This window comes from Ovis canadensis, chromosome 1, assembly GCF_042477335.2.
Source record: "Ovis canadensis isolate MfBH-ARS-UI-01 breed Bighorn chromosome 1, ARS-UI_OviCan_v2, whole genome shotgun sequence".
NCBI lineage: Eukaryota > Metazoa > Chordata > Mammalia > Artiodactyla > Bovidae > Ovis > Ovis canadensis.
Genome location: NC_091245.1, coordinates 184,453,138 through 184,471,714, shown reverse-complemented (window position 1 = coordinate 184,471,714; position 18,577 = coordinate 184,453,138). Strand labels below are relative to the sequence as shown.

The 18,577-nt window shown below is 40.7% G+C and overlaps 1 protein-coding gene and 1 pseudogene across 2 annotated transcripts in view; one reads left to right on the top strand and one right to left on the bottom strand.

Annotated features, from left to right (window-relative positions):
* The window catches only part of LOC138441671 (small ubiquitin-related modifier 2-like), a 29,884-nt pseudogene extending 18,448 nt beyond the window's left edge, over positions 1 to 11,436 (bottom strand).
* Positions 11,437 to 11,952: 516 nt separating this feature from the next.
* The window catches only part of LSAMP (limbic system associated membrane protein), a 703,151-nt gene continuing 696,526 nt past the window's right edge, over positions 11,953 to 18,577 (top strand). The window contains exon 1 of one of the 2 annotated variants that reach the window (XM_069554169.1): positions 11,953 to 12,302. In XM_069554169.1, the coding sequence (XP_069410270.1) occupies positions 12,148 to 12,302 (155 nt within the window). In that variant the 5' untranslated portion in view covers positions 11,953 to 12,147. The remainder of the gene's footprint in view (positions 12,303 to 18,577) is intronic. The other variant, XM_069554176.1, reaches the window with a different exon arrangement.

Genomic DNA, 18,577 nt, shown 5'->3' with positions numbered 1-18,577 from the left:
ACTTCACTTTCACGTTTCACTTTCATGCATTGGAGAAGAAAATGGCAACCCACTCCAGTGTTCTTGCCTAGAGAATCCCAGGGACGCGAGCCTGGTGGGCTGCCATCTATGGGGTCGCACAGAGTTGGACACAACTGACATGACTTAGCAGCAGCATTACTCCTTAAAGGTGATCATTTTTTCCCCCAAGAAACATAATTTTACTCAATTGCTATATACAGTAAACTGTATCATATCCGCTGATGAATAAAAATCCTATTTAAGAGATAATAGGTCACCTTTCAAGATTCCCTTTACTTCCTTATACATTTTATCCTCTCATTGTCAATGTTGGCTCACACTCCCTCTTTTTCACTTAGGGCTGTCACAATCCAAGTCTTCACACTTGCTTATCATTTTCTCTATCATCCTTCCTACCAAAACCACCTGGCCCTTATATCCAAGCTAGATATTTCCTCTATCACAGCTCTAACTATAATCTGTTTTTTCTGAAACAGCCAATATTACTGGTATCAGCTCATTCTCAGTGCTTCCAAACATCACAAAATACTCCTTTAGCCACTTAACCAACCTGACTCTATCCTAAGATCAATATTCTGTTATGCTTTCTCGCAGTAGAAAAGGAGAACACCACTGAAGACAGAAAGACTCTCTTTTTGATTTTGTTACTGAAGAAAAATGTTATATGAAAATTCTATCTGATAAGTTGTTGGATATGGGTAATGGGAATATTTACCAAGTGTATTGGAAATTGTGTATATTTGGAATTCTCCACATTGTTTATGTTTGTGTATGCATATTATATAAAATTTTGCTGTATTATCATTTTTCTGTTTTCAACCAATATCTATTACTTGCAAAAAATTTTTTAATAGGCATAATCAGTTCAGTTCGGTTCAGTCACTCAGTTGTGTCTGACTCTTTGTGACCTGTGGACTGCAGCATGCCAGGCTTCCCTGTCCATCACCAACTCCCGGAGCTTGCTCAAATACATGTCCATCAAGTCAGTGATGCCATCCAACCATCTCATCTTCTGTTGTCCCCTTCCTCTTACCTTCAGTCTTTCTCAGCATCAGGGTCCTTTCCAATGAGTCAGTTCTTCCCATCAGGTGGCTACAGTATTGGAATTTCAGCATCAGTCCTTCCAATGAATAGTTAGGACTGATTTCTTTTAGGATGAACTGGTTGGATCTCCTTGAAGTCCAAGGGACTCAAGAGTCTTCTCCAACACCACAATACAAAAGCATCAATTCTTCACTGCTCAGCTTTCTTTATAGCCCAGCTCTCACATCCATACACGACTACTGGAAAAACCACAGCTTTGACTGCTGCTGCTGCTGCTGTAGCTTCAGTTGTGTCCGACTCTGTGTGACCCCATAGACAATAGCCCACCAGGCTCCCCCGTCCCTGGGATTCTCCAGGCAAGAATACTGGAGTGGGTTGCCATTTCCTTCTCCAATGCATGAAAGTGAAAAGTGAAAGTGAAGTCACTCAGTCGTGTCCGACTCTTCATGACCCAGTGGACTGCAGCCTACCAGGCTCCTCCATCTATGGGATTTTCCAGGCAAGAGTACTGGAGTGGGATGCTATTGCCTTCTCCAACGCATGAAAGTGAAAAGTGAAAGTGAAGTCGCTCAGTCGTGTCCGACTCTTCATGACCCAATGGACTGCAGCCTACCAGGCTCCTCCGTCTATGGGATTTTCCAGGCAAGAGTACTAGAGTGGGATGCCATTGCCTTCTCCGACAGCTTTGACTAGATCTTTGTTGGTAAAGTAATGTCTCTGCTTTTTAATATGCTATCTAGGTTGGTCATAACTTTTCTTTCAAGGAGCAAGCATCTTTTAATTTCATGGCTTACAGTCACCATCTGCAGTGATTTTGGAGCCCTCAAAAGTAAAGTCTTTGTGACCCGGTGGACTGTAGCCTGCCAGGCTCCTCTATCCATGGGATTCTCCAGGCAAGAATACTGGAGTGGGTTGCCATTTTCTTCTCCAGGGGATCTTCCTGACCCAGGGATCAAACCCAGGTCTCCCTCATTGCAGGCAGACGCTTTAACCTCTGTGCCACCAGGGAAGTCCTAAAAGTAAAGTCTGTCACTGTTTCCACTGTTTCCCCATCTATTTGCCATGAAGTGATGGGACCAGATACATAATAGGCATAATGGTCTAAGCTTTTTTTTTCCCTGTATGGAGAGATATTATGATTTAATGGGTAAAGATCATGTGGATTATGTTTTTAATTTTAATTTTAGATCTCTTAAGGTACTTTCACAGTTTTGGCCCAAAGGTCATTATCTCTTGCCAATACGAAATAAGAGTTATGAAAGGACTCTCCCATTCAAAAATATCTTTTCTACATATTTCACCTATTAGAGATTAATTGGGTTTGGGAAGCTACTCTTGTACAATATTCCTTCAGAGTTTGGAATTTACCAGTCACTTACACACAGGTATAAATTATCTTCATTAGCTTTTGTCTTTTCTGCCAAGAGAGAATGGGAATATCCATTAAGGATGGAGATGATTTTGGAAAGTATGCTGTCGGGTGAATAGCCAGAGAACTGTGGTAGACTGTTTACTGAGGACATACAAAGAAGAAAAGAATGCCCCAGGAAGTTATTGGGTAAGGAACTCCACGCCAATTCTTCTGCTAACAATCTATAATATGCTGGCATCCCTAAAAATTCATCTCAAGCCTTGCCCATGGTTCTAGAGCCCCAGACTGGACTGAGCAGAAATCTATTGAAATAGCTAATTGAGGATTGGTCTTTGCCTTATTATCTGTTTATCCAACTGATGGACATTAATTTTGTTTTTGTTTCTTACTTGCTTATAAGTTTAACATAGCTGTGGATTGATTGGATACAATGTGCAGCTGGCCTTAGAGAAATAGGCATTTCTAATCTCATCTATTTGTGTACATGTTTCAGCTATGATGTAAAGGATTAACATCCTGACATTATTAGTCAGGCAGCATGGTACAATAGATAGAGCACTTTTTGAGAGCTGTGCTCTCTGAATACTAATCTCAGTGATCCTAAATAACCATGTAAACTCTAATAAAGTTTCTGGGTTTCAGCTGCAAAATGGAGGGACTGTGCAAGAAGATATTCTGGGTCTTTCGCAGCTATAACATTATGCAATTATTTTAATTACATATACTTCCTGATTTTCCTTTAATGTCTCTAATTTCATATGAGAGCTTAATGGCTTGCAGTCTCAAAGCGTTTTCTGACAAGTGGTGTAATAACACCTGTACTAATATCTCACAGGGTTGCAGTGAAAATAAAGTGTAAAATTATGTGTGTCACTATGCACTGTGGACCGCAAAGTCCCAGATTTGTGCATTTCAAATTATTATTAGACATTTTTTCTTTCTAGTATTACTCTGGTTTAAAAAGAGCCATGATACCTCAATGTGCCGCCAGCAGAGGGAGACAAGTTCAGATCATATTTCTTCCTGAAACAGAATCAGTTAGCTACTATGTGTACATGTTTTCAAAAATCAAAATGAGATTCATATTATTAGAAAATGTTACTTACTCAGTGCTACGTTTGCGTATTTAAGTTAGGAGAAAAAGAAAGAAAACACACGGAAAAATATGCGGGGAGGATCTTGATTTGGGGGCTTAGTTTATTACAGAACTCAGAGAGAGCTCTCCTTGTGAAGAATGTCATTCATGTGACAATTTCCTAAGCATGTCCATCTGGAGGTATAGGCTATTTGAGTACCAGTTTAGGAACCAATCCAGAAGTCTAAAAGTAGAATTTCTAAATTTTCTCCCAAACTAGCTTCTTAACTCAACTTTCCCATGTTATCAGTGTGGATCTCCAACAACAACAACAACAAAAAGTAGAAGAATATTTTGCCTGTCCTTTTTCAACCTCCATAACCAAACAGTTGGCAAATCCCAACAGTCCCCTGTGAACTTCCTCTGAAAATCATCCCCCTTTTCCCTCTCTCTACTGCTGGTGCCCTGTGGCCAGCTTTTATCATCTCTTGCCTGTCTTATTTCAGAAACTTTATAACTGGTCTTCTTGACTTTGACTTGTCCCAATCCTTGCTTGACTCCATTGCCAGTTAGTCATCTTTTTAAAGCCCAGGTCTGATTATGTCACTCGCTTACTCAAAGCTTTTAATGGCTCTTCTGTGCATATAGAATAAAGCCACACTCATTATCATGTCTGTCAAGACCCTTACTGACCCCAACTTACAAAAAAATCAGTCATTATTCATTCTAACTTTATCCTAGCTTTACCCCCACATACTTTCCTACAACTTACCTTTCTCACTAATGTAAAGTCTCTAAGGAAAGGAGCTCATCCCTCATCAGTATTAGAGAGCAATAGTCTATATAATCAATAATCCCTTTCTCATCATGACACTAAGAACTTTATTAGTCTCCTGTCTAGTTTCTCGACTGCATCTTCCTTCTGACCTCTAATTTCCCATTGCCAAAATAACCTCCCGAAGGTATCAGTATCTCATCTCACTCCTCTACAGTCTAAAGTATGCTTCTAAGTAGTAGATGACAAGGTGAGGTGTGAATCTTCTCTCAGGCATTTGGAACTCTTCCTGATTCAGTGTCTCTCTCCAACCTTCTCTCTCTCCTCGTCCTTGCTAGTCAGGGAAGTCTTCCTCCACTTCCATTCTTTCTTTTATGTGTGTTCTCATGGCCATGCATAGATGTGGCCTTTCTCCACCCTCCTCTTACATGGGTGCCAAAGATTACTTAAAATACCAATTTTTCTCCAGGAAGCCTCCTTCTTGATCACCTGTTCTGAACCACCATTGTGTTGAGATTCTGCTCTCTTGTAACACAGTTCTCAGTTACTCACTGATCCATATTATTCTCTGTTCAATTTGTACTCACTTTCCTTCTCCATCTTGGGTGTGAGTTCCTGGGTTTGTGAAGATAAGAACCCTGAATTTTACTATTTTGCATTATTTCTCAACACCAGAGAGGACTGGGCAGGGGTGGTGACTAATTTGGGTCCTTCTTTATAGTGGAGAACAGATTTGAAAGGCCTGCTTTATCATTGTACAGTGATCATGTTTGGCCCTGCTCTAGGAGGGGCTTTCAGTAGCATTGTTGTTGTTTAGTCGCTAAGTCATGTCCGACTCTTTGCGACCCCATAGACTGCAGCTCACCAGGCTCCTCTGTCTATGGGATTTTTCTAGGCAAGCATACTAGGGTGGGTTGCCATTTCCTTCTCCAGAAAATCTTCCTGACCCAGGAATCAAACCTGCATTGGCAAGTGGGTTCTTTACCACTGAGCCACCAGGGAGGCCCTGCAGTGGCATACCCCTTCATCAGATTGCATTAGGGCAGCGAGTCAGTTTTGGACATTATTATTTCCCTGGAGCTTAGCACAGGGCCTGTCATATGGTAGACATTGAAAATATCGATTATTTCAATGAATTGTTTTGTATATGATAACATGACTCATGAGACACATCTTGTGAATCCTCTTCTTCTCATAGAAGCAGTGCTCCTACCTTCACTACTAAAAGCAAAGAGGGCTGAGAAGGTGATTTACAGACAGTACAGGAAGATACCCTTAAGTAGGCAAACTTCTGGGCCCCTTTGAATAATGTAATGCCCTAACACTAGACTTGCCCTGCAGCTCAATATTGTCAGTAAACTCTCGAGAAAACGTATTAGTGTTATTTACATGATTTACAGCCTCGACATATTTAACTAGGCATTCCATTTAGATTTAGCAGGATAGCTATTGCCTGCTAAATAAATAGAGATATTAGGTATGGAAGAGAATATTTAGCAAAGTTTAGCAATTTAATAGCATCTGCTTATCTTAGGCACTTCTTAATCTGTAACAAAATATTTTCTTACACTGACAATTAGCATCTAATAACCATATAAAGGGGAAGTAAAGTTTATATCTGAAGTAAAGCACCAACTGGGACACGGTTTTTGTTTATTTTATTTTTTTCTCTATTTGGTATAAATGACAATCTGCTTGGTATTCTGTCAGTTCTTATTGGATGAGTGGCAGCTTCCTGCAAGGGAACAGCAGAACTGCTCTAGTACAGCAACAGAGAAGGCTGGTACGTGGAAACTGTTGATCACTTGTGATAGAACATGGCCTACTGGGGAGAGTCTTACCATCATGAGCAATCCTGGTTAACTCAGCCTTCTCTCCATTCTTATTTCTGTCTTCACCCAAGCCAACTGACACTGGATGACTAAGATTTCTTTCTGTCTCCTTGCTTCCATTATTGTCCTTCTATAGTCCTTTGTCCATATGGTATTCAGAGCAATCTTTCTAAAATGTAAATCAGATCATGACGATCCCTTGCTTAAAATCTTTTTAGTGATACATCAAATCACTGGAACAAAAACCTAAATTTCTCACTTCAGGATGCTCTGCCCTCAATTTCTAACCTCATCTGCTTTTCCAGCTACCTCCCATAACATACACACAAGGTGCAGGCCAGCTTGTTATTCTTGTTTTGGTTCCTGGTGTATGAGGTCCCCAATCTTGCCTCAGGGCCTTTGCACATGCCATCTCTTTTATCGAGAAAGGTCTTTTTTTGCTGATTGTGCATGGCTGCCTCCTTACATTTCAGGATGGATGTTCCCCTCACCACACCTTCAGGCCATTTTCTCTCCATCACAAGCATTTTTGTCCGTGGCATTTACTCTCCAAAATAACATTAATATGTATTTACTTGTTTAGTGTCTGTCTCTGCATCAAGGATATAGGTTCTGTGAAAGTTCTATGGAAACAGAGTCTTGGTCTCTCTTGATTCGTATAAGTGTATTGAGTGAATGAATGGATCATAACTTACTGGACATGTCAGTATATGGGATTACATACCTGCCTCCACTCTTCCTCATTTCTCCCTGACCTACTCTCTGGTTGTAGGAATCTAGTCATTGCCACAACCACAAATAGAGGATATGATTGCCTGGTTACCTGCTCCTACTAACATCTTGCTGTATTGAAGGTGCTGCTACCACTATCTTTCCAGATAGTGCTCTTCCCATGTGAGGGGTAGATCAAAAAGAGTAGATGCAGCTTTACTTGGCAACTGCCACCTCCTTGTGCATGGTGGCAGAGTGGGTAGTCTCAAAAAGAGGGAGGTCCAAGGGCTAGTGAGTATGTGTCTATGAAGTAATTGCTTATCTATGAAAGTTAGTTTGTTGGTGGGGAAGGACCCAAACAGCTTCTCAAGAATCTCAAAGACCAAACTTGGACAAATCTAAGCACTAATACCTACGAAAAGAGAAAGAGTGCAAAAAGAAACAGAAGACAAATGAATCACAAAGGCATGAGCTAAAAGCAAACCATGAAAGAACGATTTTTAATTGTGCAGAATATGGCTTGAATGCTCTAACTACTGAGGGTTCTATAGTATAGATTTGAAAAATATTTAACTGACTCGAAGCTGATTGGTTTTGTTAGGCACAGAGACACATGGAGATGAAGCTATTGTCTTCAAAGGAGCCACGTTCTGAAGGAAATTCACACAAGATAGTGCCATGCTTATGAGCATAAACCAAGATACTTGAATATGGCTAAATTATGATGAAATCATTGAGGATGTCAGAGCAGGAATCCTAAGGAGAAGTATTAACAATTCTGCATTTCCAGTTCATATGGAAATGCTAATTCCACTTATGTAAGTAAAGCACAGGCATGCCATTATTATGATTAAGACTTTACAACTGTAGAAATGTAGAGTGGTGTATTAATAATATTATAGACATGTTTAGCATAAAATGCAACCAATGTAACTAAGTTAAGTTGTACATTCCAGGCTGCATCTGGATTTCTTTCTTGTGAGCCTATTACCTTACAAAGCTGAACAGAAGGATAAACCTTTCATGCTTCTTAGGGTTCTCAGACATTAGCCAGTTTTGGTTTTTGCTGCAGCATTTATCCCTAGAGAGTGCCAGAATCTTCTAAAGCCTTTTTTTTTTTTTTTAAAGAAAGGCACTATGTTATTTTAAAGTAGTAGTTAAGATCATCTTCCTTGGGTGATGATGGCTGTTTCACATGGCTAACACCATACTTGCCTCACAAATAACCTGAAAGAATGTTCATTTTTGCCAGCCCTCTTGGAAGAATGTATATAGTAGTTTGAAGAAAAGTAGCTTGCATAAATTTCAGTAACTCATCTATGGGTTTCCTACTAGGCGTTTCTAAGGAAAGCAAGCAGAGGAATTAATATTGGAGTAGATGTGGAGGAGTGAGCATTAGGATGAGATCACTATATACAGACCATCAGATTTGTTAGAATCTATTAGATCTCAGCGAGAGATAGATCACAGAGGACAGAAAATCAGAAGGCGCTCATGGGGGACTGCAAAGGGGAAGGACTCTGAGAGAACACAGGTTGAAACAGAAGTTTATAGTATACCCACAAATAGATTTATTATTGTGTAAATGATGAGATTAACCACCTGAGTGGGCTTGGACACTCAATCATTCTTTTCTCTTATATTCATTAATTATAGAATGTTCCTGCTAAGGCCAAGGGTTGGGTTAGAAAACTGCATTTGAAGTGCCATCTGGACATATATGATAAATATTTTAAAAAACTTATATAATAAACTTTATGATTTTGAAATTGTTCAGAAATTCAATCTGAATTATAAAATATCTAAATTATCAAATTACCTAAATAAGAGAATTTTTAAAATGTTGTGACTTCCCTGGGGGCCTTGTGGCGAAGACTTCACCTTCCAATGCAAGCCGTGTGGGTTCCATCCTCGGTCAGGGCTCCAAGATCCCACATGCCTCATGGCCAAAAGACTGAAATATGAAACAGAAGCAGTACTGTAACAAATTCAATGAAGACTTTAAAAGTGGTCCATATCAAAAAAATCTATTAAAAAAATATATTGTCCTCTTTTTGTATTTTACTTCCAGTGCACATGGTAAGTCAATTTAATTCAATAAAAGTTGCCAAGAAATGAACTTTATCTATTGAAAATATTAAAATATTGAAAATATATTGCAAGTATTTAATAATTGTATTATATGATTTTTCTTCATATAAATATATACTTAGGATTTTATTTTCTTGGGTGCTTAGGCATAGGTCTATTGCAATTCTGATTATAATCCTGATCAACATATACATCCTTTTCTCAAAGTGATTAGAGAGATGAACTCCAGATCTGACTGATCTGCTACAGAGTCCACATTCCAATAACTTTGGTGTGAATTATTTGTATCCCAATATGTTCATCTTTATTCATTGTCCTAGGTCTTGACAAGTCTTATAAATAACTTGAGATTACTGGTAACAGACAAGTCAACACTCATGTCTAGGCTTCTGCAAGGGATATGCTACCACCCCACCATACTTTTGCCTACTCTGGAAAAACTCCTTCTTTCTTTATTCAAAGTGCAGTCCACTGATGCAAGAGAATTTTCATACCCTTGATATATCTATCCTTCCCCTCAGTATCTATTGATACTTCTCCTCTCAGGGTCACATTCATTCACCTATCACCATTAATGGAAAGAGATGTTCTAGAAGCTCCAGTCCTCTGTGTCTTTCTTCTTCCTAACATGGGACAAACACCAGCCACTCAAAGAAATGTTATATCTAAACACTTGTGTCAGCCAACACTTCGTCTCTGAAAACTCAGAAGCATCCTGCCAGGGATCATGCAGCTTGTTGGCAGCAGTGGATGGGGGTTGGTACTCCTTTCCTTGCACTCTTGGCATAGAGTTATGTAATCCTTCCATCTGTATTTGGCACTTGAAGCTCATTTCCCATTGATATTGGGAACCACAGGATTATGGGTTTTGTTGTTCAACCTGCACTTGGCTTAACCAGGTTTTTTGTTTTTTTTTTTTGCCTTAGCAAAATAGGTTTCAAGTTTTAAATAGCTCAGTTCCAAATTAGTGGTAAAGCATCATTGGTTTATTATCTGGGACTCTTTATTATCCTTAATATAGGAAAACTTTATTTACATAAATTTAATGTATAGTAGAAACAAAATTAATTGAAGTCCATCAATCTTGAATTTGTGACCCTTTAGATTTCAGTCCTTCCCAAGTTCTTTTCTTACAAAAGCAAAAGGTCTTCCTTCCTTTCCTCACATAATCCATAAGAATGAATCTACTTTGCAGTTGATAAAATATAGCAGATAAATTCTTTGAATAGTCTGGTGAGACAAGGCAGGTGTCGGCACAGTAATCACCTCCACAGACTTGTATTTTAGTGGAGTATGATAAGAATTCCTAAACATATGTCTTCTGTTTCAAATATCCTTGGCTAATCATTTGTGTAAATAAGAGGAGTAAGTATAATACATGAGTGTGTATGTGTATATTTGTGCATTTACTTGTATGTACATGGAATATTTAGGGAACGTTATATAAGGACCTGGAAATTTTTGTTGCCTCCAAATAGGAGAAATGGATTGTCTAAAGACAGGGATAGGAAAGATAACTGCATCTCACTCTACAGCATTCTGTACCACTTGATTTTGGCACCATGTGAATGCCTCAACTATTTGAATAAATAAAACTAAAAGGAAACAAGTTTTGCTAGGTACATATCCATTCATCTTTTATGCTCAGCATGGGTGCCTAGGAAGATGCTAATGGTTTGGGGCTCTCAGGAGTGACTAACTCTAGGCTCCTTCTGGTCCTTATCACTTGGATTGCCTCGTGGAGAAGGAATGACAAATGATGGTAAGCTATCTTCCATTCACTGCGGTGCTGGATGTGGCCCCAGTGTCACCCTGTAAGTGACAAGCTTTCTGAAACACAAATCTCCTTCCTTGCCTAAGGACGTTTTGAGAAGCAAGCACCAGTAAAACTTGGGAAGCCACAGAAACGTGCCACTGAAACAATAGTCCTTAGTACCATTGCTCACGTGTGGGACTGAGTAAGGGTTTCCTGGAGAGTGAGGGATCAGGGATCAGCTGCTGAGGCTGGCACTTGGAAAAGACAAACCAAGCATTCACACTCCAGGAAACTCAATACCAGCATTGTGTCCAATCCATCTTTCATAAGGGGGCTCCAAGCGGGGGAGGGGATAAAGGAAGGAGAGAAAATAAACCTTATTAATCCTGTGAAAGACAGCGCAGGAGAGAGGAAAGAATGAACAGATGTGAGCATGGAAAGCCAGTTGCCAGGAATATTTAGTTTTGAAATCCACTTTGGCTGTTAATCTTCAGACTCCGCTGTCAAGTTTCTTCTGCTTTGCATTCCTCATCCCATCTTTCAGCAGCGGTCCCCCTCCACCCCTCAGTCTTTCCTGCCCTTCTCTGCTTCCCTCCCTCCATCTGTCAAGGTTTGCCTTTTTCTGGTGCTCTCTGCTTCCCCGGTCCCTCTCCCTTCCTTCCGCACTTTTCGCCTCTCCTTCCCTGGACTCTTTCTCCTAGTCTTGCATAGCTCGAGTTCCTCTCCTCCCCTTTCTTGCACAGTACCTCCAAGCTCCATCCCCTCTTCTTAAGGAAATCAGCCAGGCCTCAGATGGAGCTGTTGTCCTGACAACCTAAAGGCGCATCAGGCTTTCATTGAGGCTGGCTGCTGCTGAAGCGGGCAGTTGTGCAAAGCGAGGGGCCACGCGGAGGGGAGGGTGGAGGGGCTGTTGAAATCCGCGGGGGGCGGGGGAGGTGCGAGCGAGGCAGGGAGGGAGGGACTGGAAGCAGAAACAGGAAGGGGAGGAGGGGAGGAGGGAGACTCCCGGCTACTGCCGCTGCTGTGTGGGTTTCTTTACACTCGCTGGCAGGCTGGGTGCCTGCTCCCTCGCCTACCCGCCCGGGAAAGTGGGTTACGGAGGGAAGAAGCTCCTCTCCAACGCTGGCCAAGGAGCATCCAGCCAGAGAGAGCAGAGACCACCTTCCTTTTTGCCGCCTTCTCTGCATCTTTCCTGGAGGGTTTTATGTTTGTACTCTCACCTTTAAAATTGTGTTCCTTTGAGTTTTTCCCACCTCAGCTCGGGTTTGATGAGGGCTTTGTGAAGTCTTAGAGGGAGAAGAGACTGCGCGAGGGAAAGAGAGAGGCAAAGTGGAAAGGAGCACAGATTGCGGAGCGCGGTCCGCCTCTGCTGTGGATGAAAGCCCTCCGTTGGTAAAGCCCGCTCGGCGAGCAGCGCGCACACACACGCCCTCCAGAGTAGCCCCGACCCCGCACCTCGGCGTGGCCACCATGGTCGCCAGAGTTCAGCCTGATCGGAAACAGTTGCCTCTGGTCCTACTGAGATTGCTCTGCCTTCTTCCCACAGGACTGCCCGTCCGCAGCGTGGATTTTAACCGAGGCACCGACAACATCACCGTGAGGCAGGGGGACACGGCCATCCTCAGGTAGGGCTTTCGGGCAACTTTTCTGCGGCGCTTAAGTGTGTGTGGGTGTGTGTTCTCCTTGAACTCCAGCTCCTGATACTGCAGGCTTGTGGAGGGAGGGGTGTGTGTGTGTGTGTGTGTGTGTGTGTGTGTGTGTGCGCGCGCGCGCGCGCTCTTGCTTTCGTGCGCCTTTTACGGTCGGGTCGAAATATCTGCCAACAAATCTCAAGGGGATTCTGGTCCCTGTCCAGGACCAGCAGGGTTGATTAAATGTTGTTTGGTTCTTCGGATCTTGTTTCTCTTACTGAGAAAGCATAACTTCATCTATGGTATTAGTAACATTAGGGCGGTATTGCTTTTGTGACTGGAGATGCTTTGCCCAAGAGTTTTGTTAGGGTTCCTTAATTGAGAAAGAAGAGTTGTTGGTTGTGGCTTTTAGAGAGTGTACACAGGCTTGCATTCTCCGTGATGTCTGTGTGTATGTGCGTGTGTGCATGTACATAAAGGCTCTCACTCTGCCCCAGCAGTAGTTTGGTTAGGAGACTTTTCCTAAGGATCTTCTAATTGAAATGGAGGGCAATAAATCAATCTTTAGAACTTTGGTTAGTTACTGAGCCTTTTCTGGTATGTGAATCGACATCAACACAAGAATGAAGAGGAGAAAAATAAAAGGAACTTGCCAAATTGCTGTTATTTAAGAATAGAAGTCTTAAGCACAGAGGTTAGGAAATAATTAACCTGGCATAAAATGGATATTTCAAATTGATTATTGGCCTCAACATCTCATCTCTATGCAGTTCTGCCAAACTCTGAAATATAATTTGGGATTGAAATTTGTAAGGGAAGAGTCCCAAGTCCTTGGAGTTTGACCCCTATGAGGGAGAGTGAGCTGGAGAAACTCGGATGGAACCTAGCCATAATTCTGTTTCTCAAAAGCCCCTAGCCTGTTTTCCTGCATTTCTTTTCTCTCGTTCCCTTTTCTATCCGCTGCATATATCCCTTGTCTCTTTTTATAGCTTTCCTGGAATTTCTATCAGATACTAAAAACATTAAAAAAAAAGAGAGAGAGAATGAAAGAAAATGTTCTCCTTGGAGATCCTTTAAAATCTTATTTCATCCAAATGAAATGACCTAGTGTCAGTCTGTCTGGCTGGCTATTATTGCTTGTGGTGGCAATCAAAAGCAGTATCCTATAGAAAAGAAGCCTCTAATCTGTGTGCAAGGAGCTGATAGTGCATAAACCCTGGGGCATCAGGGAGCAGTTCTGTAGCAGAGCTGCCTACAGCAGCAAAGTTTTCCTTCCTTTCCTCAGAAATAAATTTGGTTGGCTGTCACGGTGTCCTGCTTTGGGATCGCTCGCCTTGTTAGAGGGGAATGTGTACATTGCGCATGTTGTGTTGTGTGTGTGTGTGTGTTGCTGTGGAGTATAAAAACTAAGAAAATCCTAATGTGTGAGTATCCCTTTCTTCATTTCCTGAGCACTAGATTATGAATCCCAAAGATCCTACTATCCAAAGCATATTTTCCCTTCCAGCTCTCCAGCCCTGTAAAACCTGCAAGTGTGATTTATCCACACGGAGTAATAAGATTTATAGAGTAATTTATCTGTTTGCAAAGGGATATGGACATAATGCAGAAAATGTTTTTGCAAACACATAAGCATGCCACCTTAACTGCTAGCATTCATATTCCCTAACATCATTAACCCTTTACAAGTGAAGCAATCTCTGTAAATTTATGCTATTCTTAGAAAGCTTTGCTTTCACTGATTATAAAAATGAATATGGGAAAAGTGAATACTCTGGGTGTATAAGTTTTTATTTCTGTGTCCATGAACTTTGTAACGTCTTTGTAATTCAGCATCACCTATGTCTTAAGCTACAGTTTTCAAAGAGTTCGATGAGTGTGTCAATGCTAATTTAGAAGGAAAAAAGGAATTCTTATATTTTTGTGCACTGTATGCATACAAATCTATGTCTATGAGAGGCAGTCTCACTACATAAATATCTGTATATGATATGTACATACTTCTGTGTCTCAAAAGAAATAGAGTTTTCTTTAAGCAGTACACTTTAGTAGACATTGAAATGTGGAAATGGTAGATCGTGAGAATAGAGAATGAATGCAGAAGCAGTTATTCCCTGGGAGAGAGAAGGCAGACAAACAGTGCATATAAAGAAGTCACCTGAGGGAGTCCATTGCTTTCCCAGACCTCACCTAATGTGCCCTCTTTTTTATTTCCTTTGCCTTAGACAAGGCTTTATTTTTGGGTTCATGGAGCTCTATCAGAAGTAACTATGGAGAGAGTTCCCTTTGTTTTCTTAGCTGACCTTCTTCTCAATCTCTTTAACTGAGTCCAGTAAGCTTTGTGGGTCAGTTTCCTGCTGAAGAATGGCACTCTTGCTTTCTGTTTACAAGTCTAGCCTGGGAAAGGCTTGCTTCCACTTTATTTGTGACATTTTACTGGGAGCATGAGCTTCCAGGGGAGGAGAGGAAGGAGAACTTGATTCACTGGAAGCCACAGTAGATGTTTGGCACAGAGAAAGTGAAATGGCAAAGGGAAGAAACGTCCTCTCTCAGTGAGCCTGTGGCCCTGAATGATCTGAAATGGCAACAGGAGACAAGGGAGGCTTGTGATTCTGGTGGTCCAATGACGGGAGCTTGGCTGACTGTCCCCAAAACATCTACCTCCACTGCCTTACTTCCATGATCAAGTGTTTTTCTGGGGGGAATTGATGCCTATTTTTGTATAATTATGGTCTTTGATATAAACGTGTGTCTTGATAGGAGAGCATATACGAGTCTTGGTGTCTGGTTCTCTAATTTCTATCTTTCGTAAAAAAAGAATAGAGTGGAGGTGACAAAACTAGTTGGGAAGAGAAGGAATTTCATGTATACCTGCCTAACCCTGTTGTTTCCCAGAAGGAATTCTAGATCTTTCTGAGTGCCTCTATAAGAGCCTGTGAGAATGAAAGGAAACCACAGCACCAACTTCCATCTCAAAGGCAAAGGATCAGAGTGTGGGTCACAGACCAGTGGCAGAAGCAGCAGCACCTGGGTTGCCTTCCTAAATCCTACCGGACCAGAATCTGCATTGACATTGGTTTGCGCAGTAAAGTATGAGGCACATTTACCCACCTGGCCTTGTTGTTGTTAAGTCGCTCAGTCGTGTCCAACTTTTTGCGACCCCATGGACGGCAGCGCCCCAGGCTTCCCTTGTCCTTCACCATCCCCCAGAGTTTGCTCAGACTCATGTCCATTTGAGGGGAAGTCTCGGTTGCTTTTCTGAAGCCACCTCACTACCACTACCCACAAGTGGAAGAGTTCATCAATTACTGGATGAGTTTCTAGCCCTGGTCCTTCCAACCCTCCTCCTTGTACTCAGGCTCCCATAGGGATTCACTTCCTGATGAATCTTGGCAGGTTGAAACCATGTAGACATTATGATAAATTAAAGGAAGAGTGGAAATAATGTTCCAATCTGGCCTTTAAAATTTCATTTTTAACAGTCCCACAAACAGTGTTTTCAATAATAGCAGCATATGTCTGGAAAGATAATTATAAAATAGTTAATTCCAATATATCTGCTCATAAGGTAACTTTGTAGAAATGACATATATGCATATCTGGACATATTCCCTAAGTACATGTGTGGTAAGATGCAGAGGGTACACATTAGTGTTGTGACTTTAAACTTTTAAAATTGGGGGTATTGAAATTGCATTTATTTCACTAGTCTGACCCTATTTGATGCTTTCAGGTGATACTTTCTATGGTGATAAGATTTTTCCCATTAAAATGTAAATGTACCTAATAAGTGTTAGGTATAAGAAACTAAGTATCTATGTTTAAAAGAGTTGAATGTTTAGTTTTTCAAAATTCTTGGTCTTTATTTCCTTGTTTGTTTCTACACTAAAAGAAAAAGAAGAAACATTGGAAAGATGTGATTATTTGACAGCAAAATGTAAAAGTTTTGTGCAGATTTCAAGGGAAAAATGGCTTCTCTTCTATAAAGCATCTGGCACGCCTACATTCACAAAGAAACTGTCAACAATCAAACAAACTCCTGACAAAATATGTGATTTTTCTACCACTTATAATTATTCATTATTTGAAAACAAACTTTATGTTTCTACAGGGAGAGTTTGAGAAAGTTTTCTTTTCCAGTAGCTAACTCACTAAAGGTAATCAAAATGAATGGGTTATTACTGACAGTTTAAGGACTGATCATTTTGCCCATTAAGTCCTCTATCAAATATATTTAGTAAATAATGGAATGAATATTTGTTGTCTGAAAATATAGCATATCATATACATTACTAAAGATGTTTATGCATTTATATCAGCTACTGTTCATTTATGTCCTGAGGAACACAGCAGCAACTCTCATGTGACAAATGCAAACTGTGGTAATTTGTGTTTCTGTAAGTATGAAGCACATACATACAACACGTGTTAAGCTAATTGTCCTGTGCACTTTGAATGAATTATTTTTAGAACTGTGGTATGAACAAACAAAGATGACTGACTCATCTACTAAATCAGTTGGTGAGGGTTAAACATTTGAGTTTCTTGAAGCCGGTGGGCATTATGTGGGCATAATAGCAAACTCAGCCCCCCCCCCAAAAAAAAAAAATTAGTGCGTTAGTGTGGTCTCTGAGAGCTCCAAGTACCAATGTCTATGACTCAGCTGATAGGAGTGTCCTGGCACTGCTTGCTGTTATCACCAGAGCCCAAAAGAGCCTACCCTTTCAGGTACCCTTATGACCATTGGTCTTGCTCTTCTGTGAATATCCTGCCTGTTACTTTGTATGACTCAGGAGTGTTGGGCTATGATTTTGGATCTGTCCTTGTATGCTACATGACTTTGAGAACATCTTTTAAATATTTTGAGTTGGTGGTTTCATTTATAAAATGACAAAATTACCTGCTTTAGTTATTCTATAGGGTTGTTTTAAAGACCCCACAAGAGATAAAGTAGTTCAGTTTGGTAAATCGTAAACTGCTACATAAAGCAAAAAGTGTCAGTTCTCTAACTACATGTAGCCAGTTGTTTAGGCTGTAGGGAGCTCTTTTTTAGACCATTGTTTCTCAAACTTGAAGGTGTATCCAAATTGGAAAGTGAAAAGGTGAAAGTCCCTCAGTTGTGTCTGATTCTTTGTGACCCCATGGACTATACAGTCCATGGAATTCTCCAGGCCAGAATACTGGAGTGGGCTGCTGTTCCCTTCTCCAGGGGATTTTCCCAGCCTAGGGATTGAACCCAGGTCTCCTGCATTGCAGGCAGATTCTTTACCAGCTGAGGCTTCAGGGAAGCCCAAATTACCTGGAGTGCTCATTAAAAACACAGACTACCTGGCCCCCATCTTCAGAGTTTCTGATTTCAGTAGGCCTCTGGTGGGGGCTGAAGTCTGCATTCCTAGCAAATACTCAGATGGTGCTGCTGCTGCAGGACTGGGCCACGCTTTGAGAACCACCCATTCTGGCTGCTACATGTGTCTTCTGTAGATGAGCATCTTCAGTATCTGATAGTCACTTGCTAAATTCCAAAATCTCAGAGCCTGTCCCAGGCCTGCTAAATCAGAGTCTGCATTTAACAAGATCCCAAGTGATTCATAAGCACATTAGAGTTGGAGAAATGGTGCTGCAGAGAGTTCATAACCGTGGCTGAACATTATATTCTACTGGAAGCCTTTTTAAAAAGAATGACGCCACATATTCCCTACTCTCTGAAATCCTGATTGAATTAGTTTGAGATGGGGCTTGGGTGTAGGTATTAAAAAAAGAATGATTCTGATATGTACAGAGTTGAGAACTACTGCTTTACTGGTTGAAAAATCTTCTACAAACCATGTTCAGGGCAGCACTTTCTAGATATGTAGGAAAAAGTATAGTCATGTGTGCAGTTTGGGAAATATTTCAACAGCATAGATGTACAAATTCAACTGAGAGAGAGGAAAGAGATTATCATAGATCCATTTTTTCACCACACAGTCTCATCCCTAGAGTGTCATGGAAAATAGAGTGATTTTATTTTAATATGGATCCAATTTATATAATATCTCCTGAAATAGCATTAAAGCTGGATTTTTCATTTCCTGTTGTCTGTGTCCTCTCTTTCATTTATGTTACCCAAGACACAAAAGATACAAAACGATTTTAGATTTTTTTTTTTTTTAATGGCAGAAAAGAGACTTGATTTAGTTAAGGAAAATATCTTTGGTCTTATTCAAATAGGCTTACTTCTGTGTACGTCTGTTATCATGTTTGCCACAAATATGATTTACAAAATAATA